The following is a 14699-nucleotide window of genomic DNA, read 5'->3' as shown; positions in this document are numbered from 1 at the left end:
ATGCCCAGAGAGCAGCATCCTTATCTTTCACCTAGCTTCCTTTGCCTTCCACCCCACAGATACACAGACCTTCACAAGGACCACAAGGAACTAACCTCCCAGTACCTTCCTTGTCAGAAACATCAATGTTAAATTCACAAGCACATCTGAGCTTCACACATTCCTCTGCAATTTCATTTCATGGATTTGATAATGCTCTGGCACCTCCATAAAGACAATATTTTGTACTAGTGGTGCTTTTCCTTTTCAAATCACTTAGCAAATGTTAACTAATTTTTGCAACACACCCCTAAGACAAGTCGGTCATGTCCCTATTTAAAGTGGCCAGATTTTCAGAGGTGCTGACACCTTCAACAAGTCCTTCATCAACTTGCCATTTCCGATATGTATAAGATAAAACCCGAACAGGAAGACATATGTGACAGAGGATATAGGGTGTGTCAATAACTTATGTTTTATAATGAGATCATTTAATACAATAATTTTTAAAGGGTTACATTCTAGCTATCTGTCCAGCAGGGGCTGAGACTAGGGCCTTGTCTATCAGTATAATTAAAGTAGTACAACACCCCAAGTGTGACAGTTATATCAGTTTAGCTTCTTCCTGTATGGGAAGGGGAATATGCTATTCTGGTATAAGACACCTTTAACTGGTATAACTCTCCATAGTAGGTTGCAGTGAAATAATTATTTCAGTAAAAAAAGTCACCTCCTCTAACCTAAATGGTCATAGTAGTACAAAATCTATATGCAGACCAGGCTATAGTGTATTCAGATTGAGGCCGTGAGCTAATTTCTGTAGAAAGGAATAATGGTTCAGATCACCAGCTGATCAGGAGATTTCTTTAAGAAATGGAAATTACCTGGGATTTTGCCATACCAGCATTGGAGATAGGAAGGCTGGGTGTGGGATAGAAGAATGTGCTCCCAGAGCAGTGGTTCTCAACCTGCGGCCCAATCAGCACACAGCTCCGGCTCATGTGATATCCTCAGGGCCATACAGATCATATATATATTGTGTGGATGCAGCCCACATAACACAGAGAACTGCATATAGGGCCCACAATGGAAATAAATAGGTTGAGAACCTCTATCCCAGAGATAACTAAGAAACAATTCTGGACAAATGCACCATGAAAACTAATGATATACATCAATGATATTTTCATCCTCTAGACAGACAACTTAAACTCTCTTGTAGATTTCCGCCATAACTTCAACCACCACCTGCCCATTAAACTCTCTCTGGAACACCCCTACACCAGCATCAACACTGGACACCACAATCAGCTTCAGCAATGGAGCCTTACAGACAACTATATACAAGAAATCCTCAGATTACCACACCTATCTTCATAGATCCAGTAACCACCCCAAACACCCCGAGAAATCTGTGATCTATAGCCAGACACTCCAAAATATGCTCCAAAGAGAAAGCCCAGGATACATAACTTAACACACTCAAAACCGCCTTTACCAAACAAGGACACTCCACCAGAGAAGTAAATTGCACCGTGGAATGAGCCACCAAAAAACCCGAGAGAACCTGCTTCAACATAGACATAAAACCCCCTCCAACTACACATCCCTAGTTGTCACCTACCACCCCACACTGGAAGCCATACAGGATATCATTAAACAACTAAAACCCATAAATGATGGGGACCCCATCCTGAAAGAAATCTTTCCTGACCCCCCTCTTCTGGCCTTCAAACAACCTCCCAACCGCTCCAAGCTCATCATCAGAAGCAGGCTCCCGCAGACCAGGGCACACGGACACAACATGGCACAGACCCTGCCAGAATAGTGCAAAACCTGCAGACATATCTCCACTGCTACAATACGTAACAACTCCCCAACACACCTTTCAAGTTCCATGGATCCAACACATGTCTATCACAATAAGTGGTGTACCTCACCCAGTGCACTAAATACCCCAATAGCAACTATGTGGGTGAAACCAGACAATCACTACACTCTTGAAGTAAGTCATGCAGGAAAATGATAAAAGACAAAACCACCACATCACCTATGGGTGAACACTTTTCACAAAGCGATCACTCTATATCTGATCTATCAGTACTCATCCTCAAAGGAAACCTGCAAATCACTTTCAAAAGATGAGCCTAGGAACTTAAATTCATAACTATGCTAGAGACTGAATGGGAGACTTTATGGTTCTTATTACAACAAACTGTAACCCACAACCTCCCTTTTTGTCCTATGACTATACGGGTATTAACAGGTGACTTCACCTTGAATGGTCCCTTAGAACGGTGGTTCTCAACCAGGGGTATGCAGAGGTCTTCTGAGGCTATATCAGCTCACCTAGATACTGTATTTGCCTAGTTTTACAACAGGCTACATAAAAAGTACTAGCAAAGTCAGTACAAACTAAAATTTCATAAAGACAATGACTTGTTTATACTGCTCTATATTCTATACACTGAAATGTAAGAACAATATTTATATTCCAATTGATTTATTTCATAATTATATGGTAAAAATGAGAAAGTAAGCAATTTTTCAGTAACAGTGTGTTGTGACGTTTTTGTATTTTTATGTCTGATTTTGTAAGCTAGTAGTTTTTAACTGAGGTGAAACTTGGGGGTACGCAAGACAAATCAGACTTCTGAAAGGGGTACAGTAGTCTGGAAAGGCTGAGAGCCATTGCATTAGAATATGTGCTAATTACTTATGTTAAACTAGCTATTTGATCTTGTGCTGAGATGTGACACTCTAGTAAAGTACCTTTCCCAGACATGAGGAAGAGCTCTGTGTAGCTCAAAAATTCTTCTCTCTCACCAATAGAAGTCAGTCCAATACAAGGTATTACCTCACTCACCTTGTCTCTCTAGGAGACAATAGTCATTTAACCATTCTCCCAGCCAGGAGTTCTGAGAAAAGACTCTTGTGCAAGGAAACCTCACCCTAATGGCTTAAACACCTCTGATACAAAAACGACCAGGAGAGGCACATTTGAACAGGCAAGCTGACTCAGCTGCAGGGACATGTAAAAAGAATCCAGGACACAGCAAGGGAGATGGTGTCTGGACAGGGCAATGCTGATAGACTGACCAGAGCATATTCAGAAAGCTTATGGCTCCTAAAAGCAATTCTGTTTTCTTTTTCTTCTGAAACAGCTGAGAAAGCTGTATTTAGTTTAGTTTATTAGAAGTGTCAATCTAAATGTGTTAAGCAAATTCTTTTTCTTTTAATTCTATTTTCTCTCTGTTTTTAATACATCTTGTTTCTGTTTAAGATCTCGGTGGTCTGGATAACTTCAAACAGATGTCCTTGGGAAGAGAGAACACCATAACCTCAAAGAAAAGGTACGGAAGGATAAAGAGTTTCAAGAACCAGCAACCCCCCCTTGGGCCAGGTCTACACCATAAGCTTTTGCTGGCATAGCTATGTCAGGTGCATGATGAGGTGGGATTTGCCAGTACAGCTATGCTGGTCACAAAAGCCACCAGTATGGAGGCAGTTATCCCTGCAAAACTGAGCTATACTGGCAAAGGCACAGTTTTGTCAGCATAAGTTGTGTTCACACTAGAAACATTTTGCCGGTCTAGTATACTATTAGAGTTCTGTTGGCAAAGATTTCCAAATGTAGGCCTGGCTTCAATTTCTGTCAAGAGTCATCTCCAAAGATGTCTGCTCTCAGTGAGTTGTATTGCCATCAGAATGAAGTGGGAAAAAACAAGGAAAAAAGTCGCTGGCAGTGGTACTGGTCACTTTTCTGTTTATTTGTTTTCTTTAAAAGCCCACTCTTTCCAGGCTCCGTTTATACAATGAGGAAGAGGGCACAAATCCAGTTCTCTCCTTTGTTACAGTCACGTTTAAGCAGGGACTAACACTGACAGGTTTTATTCTGCTGTATTTCACAATACCAGCTCTAAACTCAGCTTAATCAGGGCACTATACAAATCACACAGTTGTCTACTTTATTGTGGCAATACTCTCATAAGTTAGCCTCCACCACCTTTGCACAGAGCCAATAACTCCCATCGACTGCTCTGTCAGACTATGCTAATATTTTAAGATTCTATATTTGAGACAAAGAAATCCAAATACACTGCAACATTGTGCTAATCAAGCTGAAACTACATCTGGTTGGGAAGTCACAGGCTTCATTTCAAGTTTTGATACTAATCGAAGGAAGCAGTCTGAGGGTTTTACATGCTCAGTTAAGTAACAGATGAAGCAACACCTTGAGCTACAAGGGGGATGTGGTTCCTCTACTAATTCTGTCAAAGCATTTCTCTGCTGACCTATATTAGCCTGTTACTCTGCTTCTTGGCCTCTGCACCCACAGACAATGGAAATCTTGCCAGACAATGGTACTTTCATGATGCAAATAAATATTTACCAGGATTTAGGGAAATCGAACTTATTTTATCTGTAACCTGACGCAAATTCAAGTCCAAGGTCTAAAAAATGGACCTTCCAGCATCTGTGTAAACAGGGATGAGTTCAAATTGACACCTAGGAAGTCAACATCACTATATAACATTAACACAGGTAACACGATTAGTGCCCCTGTCTCCTACAATAAAATCCCTAGGACGCATCTCTCTGCTAGACCTGTGTTAGCCGCATAGCAAGGTATCTAGGTAATGAAGTGATAGGTACTGTACACATGCCTGACAGACTAAGGCTATGTCTACACTACCACTTTTGTTGGTATAATGTATGTCACTCAGGGGTGTGAAAAAACACTTCCCTGAGCGATGTAAGTTGCACCGACAGAAGCACCAGTGTGCACAGCTCTATGTCACCGGGAGAGCTTCTTCTGCCAACATAGCTGCTGCTGCTTCTTGAGTGGTGGTTTAATTATGTCGACAGGAGTGCTCTCTCCCATTGGCATACAAGGCTACAGGAGAGATCTTACAGCTGTGCCGCTGTAAGCTCTCTAGGGTAGACATGGCCTAAAGGCACTTCACTACACAAAATAGGCGGCCCTATCGTTTCTGTTTTGGCAGAATTAGAGCTTCCCATTCTGAACAATTTCTGAAATTGAACACAGGTCCAGGAAGAGTTGGCGTCAAACCCTGGCAGCACATTTACAACCAGGGGAAATAAAACAACATGCTGTGATTCAGAAATGCTGCAAAGAGGGCAACACATGCATCTCATAAGATGAGCACGGATGTCTTGCGTTTTGAGTGTATTACACTCATCTCAGACTGCAACTTCAGAGTTTTGTATATCTTTTCATTCAAACAGTCAGAGTGCTGGCTGTTTGCACAGTAACCACACAATAGGTGTGACAGCAGCGCAGAGGGAACCACACAGTTTCTAATATAGTATAGCTATTACAATGGTTTGAATTTTAGAAGGTAGACATATATTCAAGGACTAGTTCACTTCATCGGGGGCTCTTTAATAAGATTTATTCAGACATGGGGCGGCTGTGCACTACTGCCTGTGCAAGTATCACTGTGGATTTGTTTTATCAGCCTTATTACAACTGATCCATGAACCACACACGCACTTTCATGTTCAGAGTATTCTCTATTGGCACTGTAATAATACATCATGAAGACCCCATAGGGCTCCTTCCCCCTGAAGGCTCCCCACACCCTTCACAAACAGGGACAGGGATTACTTCATCCAGCAGAGATGCAGCCACTTCTGGGGTGGGCATGGCAGATGTTTATGCAGGGATGCTGCCCCGGCACTAAGCAGCAGCTGCATTTGCTGTTTACTAGGGAGTCGCCCCACCCCGCAGGACCCAGATGCAGCTGCCTCTGGGGTCGGGCAGGACAGCTGCGTATATAGGGACCCCGTGCCGGCACAGCCAGGGGCCTCTGAGGTGGGGTGCAGGGCCCGCCCGAGAGCCACCCCGCCCCGCCCGAGGTGAGAGGAAACCTGCCCCCCCCACGGCAGGAGGGTTCAGCGAAACAGAGCGGAGCGGAGCGGGCCGGGCCGGGCCGGGCCGGGCCGGGGAGTTCGCAGCCTGCCGGGGGGCGGAGCCGGGCACCCTCCCGCTCTGTCCGTCCGTCCGTCCCTCCCGCCCCGCGCACCCCGCACGCTCCCGGCACCTCCGCCCACCGGCCGCTACCTCCGCGGAGCCGCCCGGACATGGCCCTCAGCTCCGACCGCTCCCCGCGCTGTGGACGGGGCCGCTGGGCCGGCCCCGCCCCCAGCGGGCAGGCCCCGCCCCCTCCACTCACCAGGCACCGCCCCCCAGTGCCCGGCCCGGCTCCGCCCACAGCGGACAGGCCCCGCCCCCTCCACTCACCAAGCACCGCCCCCCAGTGCCCGGCCCGGCCCCGCCCCGCCGCTCACCAAGCACCGCCCCCCAGTGCCCGGCCCGGCCCCGCCCCGCCGCTCACCAAGCACCGCCCCCCCACTCACCAAGCACCGCCCCCCCACAAGCCCCTCCCCCCGAGCAGCCCGCCATTTCCCCGCGCTCCCTCCCTCCGTCACCGGCCCCCGCCCGCCGCGTCCCTTCAGCCCCCTCGGCTCGGCGCGGCGCAGCCGCCGGGCGCCCACGGCCAGGAAAGGCCCCGGGCTGGTCCCAGGCCTGTACCGTCCCGCTGGGGGCGGCGTGCCGGTGCCGGTCCGAGTGTGCGCCTGTCACACCAGCACCCGTCGCGTAGGGCGGGGCTGTCCCTGCACCCGCAGAAAACCCGTCTGCCGTGTAGACAGGATCTGCCGCGCTATGCGGCGCAGCGCCGGTGCCGAGCTGTGCCGGGTGGTCTGCCGGCCCAGAGGCGGCCCGGGGTGGGCTGTCGGCCGTGCCAGCCCTGCGCCGGGCTGGGCGGTGGGCCGGCCCCGGACACGACTCTGAACACGGCGCGTTACACGTGAACCCACCTCCCGCACTCCGGCCTGGCCGGTCAGCTCAGAGGATGCCCCTGCTCTGTAAGGGGGGCCCCAGACGGGCCAGACACGGGTCCCCCGTGACAATAGCTAGCCCAGCGGAAGCCGCTTGTACACGGGGGTTCACTTGGCATAGGCACAGCACTCAGGGCTGTGGATTTTTCACGTCCCTGAGGTCTGCAGCTATGTTGACCTAGGTTTTAAGTGTACACCAGGCTTAGTCTTTAAAGGTAGGAGGACAGAGGGGGGAACAGGAATATCCAACAGTAACTGCCTCCTTGGAACCAGAAGCTCTCTGTGATCCCTTACAGCATTAGCACACCTCACAAGCTTCGGATTTAGTGTCTTGAGGATCGATTCTAGGTACATTTTACTTTCCTGCGCCATGGGTGGGGTGTCTAAGCACTACAATACAAATACTAGTCCTAGTTGCGACTGAAGCAAAGCTCTTACTAGCTCTGCGGAGCCATCCAGTGGTAGAAAAGAGTGATGGATTTTCAAGGTTAGTACACCCGGAGGCCTAGGAGCGATCTGTAAATGTAAGCAGCGGCAGCAGGTATCCTGGAATTGACATTCCGTCTACCATGAGAGAACACACAATACAAAGACAAAACCCTAACCTAGACTTCCTCTTACGTCTGCAACAACTGAACACAGCTGTAGATTGAATTCAACGAGTATATGACAGAGGGTTATACCTGCGTGGCACTTGCTGATCTCCTGTAGGAACGTGTGTGTATGGGAACCAAAAGGCAATCTCACCACCAGCTGAGCATCTTCCGAGCTTATCTGGACAGTCACATCAGAACCTACACATGGCGGGGGGAAGAGGAGATTTGGAATTAATGCTGCTAAATTTGGAAAAGATACTATGGTTTCTAAACACTACTTTAGGTGCTGCGTGCACACAAAAGCCATGCCAGCACTGGGCGTGTCTCCACATCCTCAGTTCTCAAATCAGTAGAAAAACACACCGAGGAAAGAAATCAGCTTCATCACCTCTTATTTTCCTATATTTGGATGAATTTCTTTTATTTTTAAATAGGATTTGTAAATAATAATCATTATTATTCCTCTAATCCCTTTCAGCCCAGCTGATCCGAAAACATTTTATAAACTGAAACTAACAGAAAAATTATAGAAAAGAATCCCTTCAGATGCCACTGAAATACAGTTGCATTTCAACAGCACTTAGCACATTTTGAGGGCTTTAACAATTTAAATAAACAACAACTGTATCCAGCTGAAACTCCACTGAAAGCTCGGGAGACAGACTGTATCTCACCTTTTAGCAACAATCTGGAATCATTTAACCAAATGATTCGTTTGAACTAGAGCTGGCAATACATTGTTATAAACCATACTGGTTAATTAGTAATAGTTATCAACTATCCAATAATAGCAAGACAAGATTCCATCATTCCGCAGCGTGTCCGATCTGGAGCAACTCAGCCCCAGACATTCCATAAGCAACCCTGACCAACTCCATAAACTGCTGAACAATGATTCAGACAGAGCCTGTGACCTCAGTATATAAGAATCTCTTGTACCTCATGGGAATCACAGCAACAGAAGACACTCACCAATGACGTGAAGGTCGCTGTCAGATGTAACTGAGAAAAGAAAAGAGAAAAGCCATTCCATTAGAAAACCTGGCAAGTGGTGCATGGGCCATGCTAATATTTTCCAGTTATAATATTTTATAAATACCTCAGACAGACCCTGAGCACCCTCTGACAAGGAACAGAAAGGGAGGCAGAAGAAATCAGAAAGGATTGGAGGCCAGGAGTATTATTTGGTAACTCTAAGCTCTTCTCTTGCCAGAGCTGAGGGTGCAGAGGGCAGTTTGGATACTCTGGGGTCCAATCCAGCCTGTTTTCCTGACAATGTTAATTAATTACACTGGTTTCAGCTGTTTCAAAGTTACAGTGAAACAAGGCAAATGTGATTAGTTTCCAAATTTCAGACAGCAGAACAACAAAATCCAGATTCTGTTCCACACACACATATCCTGTCTTTGCTCTTCCCCAAGAAAAGATGGCAACTGATTCATCTCTGAGAAGCAGAAGTGACCTCCTTCTAGGAAGTGAGTGAAGGATGCAGACAGCTGTACCTTCTTCTACTGCAAACCCTTCTGTGATCCGCACGATTCTCTCCAAGCAGACATCCTCAGCTGTTATAGCCATTCGCCGATGAGAGTACAGGAAGATCCTGCAGGCACACAGCAGGGAGGTAATGCCACATCACTGAGCTCCCTGCAAGCCTGGTTCAATATCATCCTATCCCAGCACCGCTCTCATCTGCTAGCGCAGCCCTGGAAGCTCCTGTCCCAGCCCCGTGCCCGTCAGCCCACCCAGTAGGGTGGTTTGTTTTTTTTAAATTAATTTATGCAAGTTGCTGATGAAAGGTACTAGATTAACAGCCCTGGAGTCCTCTAATTAAACACTGATCAGATACAGATTAGGTAGTGGCAGGGCAAATGTCCTTGCAAAACCCCAGCCTGGAGAGAGCATCTTTGAGGTGGGAGGGGAGTTCATGCAGTCTCCATGACCCCTTCAGTTCTGGGCCTTTCTGCTGAGACTGCCAGCCAAAGGGCCCTGTCATCCCCATATGAGTGGCCCATCAGACATGGTCTCAAGCACCTACGCATGCTCTCCATGGGTCCGCACGAGGCCCAGAAGCCGGCTTTCCACACTCTCCTCACCGGCTAAGGTACCCTGCACCGCATGCAGCTTATGGTCAAGGAATGGCCAACAGAGACACAGATGCTCCAGAGCAGCTAGAAAGGCAGGACACTGAGCATTCCTCTCTCTGAACCTGTCTTCAGCGACAGCAGCCACTGGCTGCTCAGCCTCCAGGTTTCTGTCCGGAGCCTCCATTCGCACCCAAGTGTTCTGCCTCCTTAAAATTCCTCCTGCCATTTCATCTCAACCTTGGATCCTCCTTCTACGCTCTGCCTTGGGCCATTGTGTACCGTCACACGGCCCTTGCCTCTGTGAGAAAGCTTGCTTCTTCCACCTGCAGTGGTGGATGGAGCGATCCAGTTCCACTCTGCCCCAGCCGTACAGGGAGTTGTAAAGCGTGTTTTGTTTTTCTGATGGAAGGTGTCAGGGGAAGGAGTTTTTGCTCAATTAAGGACCTTAGAATTTGGTCCAATATTATTAGCATAGCACCCAGGCCAGTGTGCCAGGAAAAGGCCTGGGACATACAGGTTGTTCTGAATTAACAGATGGCCTACAGGTAATGGTCCTATCTCCACTGATGCTCAATAACTCTGAGAGGCAGAAACAGAGGGTGGGGTGAGGAGTGGGATTTCCCTGGTAATTTCACGTTCACTTATCTACAAAGAAATGCTGGTGCAAAGGATATGATTAGGCAGGTCTGTCCATCCTCCAGGGTCTCCTGAATAGCAACTGACTGGTCCATCCTCCAGACCTGGAACACAAAGGGCTGCTGTAGGTGATTTATGTATGTAAATTCACCAAGCCGATTTAATGCAGCTCTGCAATAACCAGGCCACAAGGTGGTGCCAAGCGATTAAGATCCTGCCGCCCTGTAGAGCATAGTTTCTCAATCTATGGTACACGTACCCCTGGGGGTATGCAAGACACAGACAGGGTACCCAGGGAAAAACAGAGTGAAGGGGAGGTGGGTGGCAGTTGCTGACTTCTGGGGGAGGCAGGCAGTAGCCCCCCCGCTTCCTGCCGGGTCCCAGCTGGGAAGCAGGCCGCAGCTGCCGACTCTTGGGGGAGGCAGGCAGCAGCCGCCCACTTCCTGCCAGGTCCAAGCTCTGAGCTGGGAGGCGGAAGGCAGCCCCCAGATTCTGGGAAGGCAGGCAGCAGCCCCCTGCTTCCCACCGGGTCCCAGCTCCCCAGCTTCAAGATGGGCAGCAGCCGCCTGCCCATATCCCTGGCCCCAGCCGGCGCAGAAACCTCCTCTACCCCAGCTCGGATTGGGTGGCAGTTGCCCACCTCCCAGGCTGGCAGCCAGGCAGCAGCCACCTGCAACTTACCCAGGTGGCAGCCCCCCTTTCTGGCTCAAGTTCCCAGTGCCCAGAAAACTTGTCACTTTCACTGCTCTGAAACTGACAACTATGACAGCCCCAGATTTCACCAGTTACCTCTTTTCCTGTATCTCTCACCCCTTCCTCCTCTAAAATCTATGGCAAAAAATTTGGCGCGGTGCTTTATATTCCCCAGCATTGGCATGCCACTCAAAGCCTCCTAGCTTTGGCCAACATCACCTCTAGCCCAGGTACATACCTGAGTTGTGCACCCCTGGTGTAACAGTGGTAGCCCTACCCATATGATCTGACAGTCATATTACGGCCTTATATACCCAGCCCTTCTTCCAACATACGGCTCACATTAGTCTGTAAATATAAAATCCTGTGGAATATTGAGTGTTGGGCACTTGTTAAAATCTTCAGAAGTTAGGCGGTACTTGCTACTGAAAAACTTGAGAAACACTGAGCTAGAGTACATAGCACACAGTCAGTGAAGTAGGACATGCTGATCTGACAGTGGCTGTGGGTTGCATCAGACCAGGCAGTGACTCAGCCCCACCCAGCCTGTGGCAGGGACACAGAGGCCCTGTCTGCACTACAGACCAAGCTGTGTTACCCAGAAGCATACTGAACACAGGCCGATAATCGACTGCTATCTGCAGATGTTGCAATGTAAATCAGATACATACCAGCTGCCGTATTTGTATCAGATCCTTCCCCTGCTGCTTTCTTCCAACTAAGGGCTCAGATTTAAGATGCAGACGGGATCAGTCCAGCAGTAGCCCAAAGGAACCGTCTCAGCCGCACCTGCTTTCTGAAGCCGAAGCACGAGAATGTTGAAAACATGTTCTCTGCTCTGCTGGCAGGCTCCCTACCGCCCCGGCCCCTTCTGCAGCTGGAGCCCTCTCTTCCCCTGCAGGCCACCTCCCCACTTCCTCTTCACCTCGCTCCAGTCTGGCTGCTTTCCCATTCCCTCTCTGGCTTGTAGGATCCGCTCTGGCCTCTCCCCGCTTCTTGGTGTCACAGATCTCCACATCAGGAATTTGGGCATCAAAGCCGTCTCCCCCAGGAGCCGCTGGCTGTGCCACGTTTACGGATTTAAATGGGAACAGTGTTCTCGCTCCCTTCAGACTCTCACATCACACAGGAACAGGCCCAGCTTTGTTCTGGCTCCCAGACATTGGCCAGATCTCTCCTCGGAGCCCAAGGAGAATCTACAGTGACTTCAGCTGGATTTTTGTTCCATTTTGGAACTAGCTCTCCCAACATGTGAGCAGGTTCCTCTGCCTGGAGTTGGCCCGTCAGTGGAGCAAACAGGACACCATGGCAAGTGGTTTTCACTTGTTATAGTTTCTCGGAGAGTACTGTACCAGTGCCTGCTGGCACCTGGAGCACGTTCTGTGTCCAGGGTTTCTGTGGCGCCAGCTTGCCCCTTGTTTTTCTAAAGCTAATGCCTTATTTCCTCTGTTAATTACTTAGAGCCAGGCCCTTTTCTGCATATGTATCCCCAGCCTCACCTCTCCTAGTGCCTGTCACACACTGACAGGTGATCAGCCTGGGGGCAGAGAAAGCTTGCACCATACATACCTGTCTGCCGGCTGCCATTTGACATCAGCAATCTTACTTCAACTCCCAGAATTCCTGCTGCCTTCTGCTCCCATCCTGCACTGAGGCCCTCCACATTTAACTCTTTAATTACATAACAAGCAATTTATTATGTCATCTTACAAATCACCCATGAAAAAATAAATGCAGTGTCCTTCCCTGTGTTATGAGAATGCTTTAAATTCATGCGATAATCACCTTGGTTTTACTCCATGATTGCACTTCCTCTTCGACAACTAGCGGAGACTTTCTTTCATTTCCTGTATCTCATGCACTAGCCTGGTGCGACAATGTTTGGATTTCAGACAATACAAGGGAAGGACTAAGTAAGCCCCAAAAGAGACATTATTACAAATAAATAAATACAAATCACAAAAGGCTTTAAAAAAAATTAAACTCAAATGTTGAGTTTAAGCTACCTCACAATTTCCCCTTTAAAAAAAATCAAAAAATGTTCCCCAAAAATGCTTCTTCCTCCCCCTCCCCCTCAGTACAAAATATAAACAAGCCTACAAATCCCTGGGGTATTTTCTTACATTTTATACCTGCTTTCATTAGAGAGTTTGGAGAAGATTTTCAAAAGTGACCAATGATTTTGGGTGCCAAACCTGAGACTCTTAAAGAAACCTGGGGGTTTATTGACAGTGTTCGGCCCCCACGCTTGGAAAAATCAAACCTGAAAGGGCGCAACATCCCTACATCATTTCTACAGTGCATTCTGAAAAAAAATCTAAATCAGAACCAAGGAGACGCCAGAACTAAAAGCCTTGGAAAAATGTGTTGTTTCATGACAAAAATTTAGAAAAATCCCATTGCCTTCAGCCACACCATATTAAAAATGAATAATTTCCGATTAAAATGCAGCAGCATCTTTTGCCAAAGAAGAGTCCCGCTGCTTCATGATGCAAATCAATCATTGTAGAGTCTCTCTGTGAGCAGGTGCCAGGTCAAGGGTTGTCTACACTTAAAATGCTGCAGCAGTGTAGCTGCACTGATGCAGCTGCGCCACTGTAGCGCTTCAGTGAAGGCACTATCTATGCTGATAGGCAAGGTGCTCCCATCGGCGCAGATACTTCACCTTCCCAAGAGGTGGAAGCTATGTCAACCGGAGAAGCTCTCCCATCGACATAGCGCGGTCTACACCGGGAGTTAGGCTGCTATAACGGCGTCGTTCACAGGTGTGGATTTCCTGAGTAACGTAGTTAAACCAACATAAGTTGCTAGTGTAGACCAAGACCAAGACACCAAACCCTCTGCATAGTAAAGACAGGAGAGTGTGGCTTAAATTAACAATGATCACGGTCAAGTTCCAGCTGCACCTGTAATGGTCAAACAGTTATGCAACAAGACACCTGTTTTTGTTCTGAGCAGCCTCTCATGATGCCATGGCTACACCCTCCCTCCATGCTCTCCAGGCACCTGTATGCAAGACTCAAAGGAACAAGTCCATCCTGTGTGAAATTGGGGGTGGGGGAGAGTACTTCTTTAGTGTTTCCTATACACCCAGCCTGTGTGATGCTACTGATGCAGCATATTACAAAACGTGAGACCATCCCCAGTCTGATTGACTGGGAGATGAACCGAGGGGAGTCCATGCTAAGACAGCAGAGAAGAGGGCTGCTGCTAGCAACCGTGTTTTACAACAGCTACCCCTGGGAGACAGCTCTGGTGGGGGTGGGAGAGTAGAAAGGGGCTGTCCAAAACACTCCATTTTCTTAATGTTACTGGGGGGAATGTCTTATTTTAAGAAATTAGGTGCTCTAAATAAATGTCTATGTCCCCAGCAGCACCTACTGAGCTGGCCCAGGCCGGAGTGGAAGTAGAGAGGTCAGGAACATTAGGAAAAAACCTTGTTTTTCTAGTAGGCTTCTGTACATTTTTTTAAAATCTGCAGCTGCTTTTTCATTTTCCAGGAAGCTGAGAATGTGGCTTCATTTCATGTTTCTTCTCTTCCAGGTTTTGAGAACCATTGCGGTGTAAATATCCCTGGTTTAAGATAAAGCCATGACTCGTTCCATGAATGAACAACAGGAACATTCCTGGCTCTGAAGAAAGGCACACCTGCCACTCCACAGTCTAGCTCCTTAGCGAAAGCTCACAACAAAGGGAAGGGAGGAGACAAGCTGCAAGCAAGGCTTAGCCTGGGGATTGCAAACGTGTAAGTATCTGTAAAATACCACAGGAGCTGTGTGTGTGTGTGTGTGTGTGTGTGTGTGTGTGTAATTTATGCCAGCTCATGGATACACATGAGCGTCAA

At 48.0% G+C, this 14699-nt stretch overlaps 1 protein-coding gene across 4 annotated transcripts in view; it reads right to left on the bottom strand.

Annotated features, from left to right (window-relative positions):
• INPP5B (inositol polyphosphate-5-phosphatase B) overlaps positions 1–11640 on the bottom strand; it is a 34203-nt gene extending 22563 nt beyond the window's left edge. The window contains exons 1-6 of one of the 4 annotated variants that reach the window (XM_067533702.1): positions 11527–11640; positions 10201–10266; positions 9478–9557; positions 8945–9042; positions 8415–8444; positions 7530–7640 (exon numbers count right to left, since the gene is read on the bottom strand). In XM_067533702.1, coding sequence (XP_067389803.1) covers positions 7530–7640; positions 8415–8444; positions 8945–9042; positions 9478–9557; positions 10201–10257 — 376 coding nt within the window. In that variant the 5' untranslated portion in view covers positions 10258–10266; positions 11527–11640. Of the gene's footprint in view, positions 1–6067; positions 6094–7529; positions 7641–8414; positions 8445–8944; positions 9043–9477; positions 10141–10200; positions 10267–11526 lie in introns of those variants that run through there. The other 3 variants (XM_067533701.1, XM_067533700.1, XM_067533703.1) reach the window with 3 other exon arrangements.
• Between the last annotated feature and the right edge of the window lie 3059 nt (positions 11641–14699).

The sequence above is a fragment of the Emydura macquarii genome, unplaced genomic scaffold (genome assembly GCF_026122565.2).
Source record: "Emydura macquarii macquarii isolate MOO-44397 ecotype Brisbane River unplaced genomic scaffold, CSIRO-AGI_Emac_v2 contig_3348, whole genome shotgun sequence".
Lineage (NCBI taxonomy): Eukaryota > Metazoa > Chordata > Testudines > Chelidae > Emydura > Emydura macquarii.
This window is presented reverse-complemented; position numbering and strand designations above follow the sequence as displayed.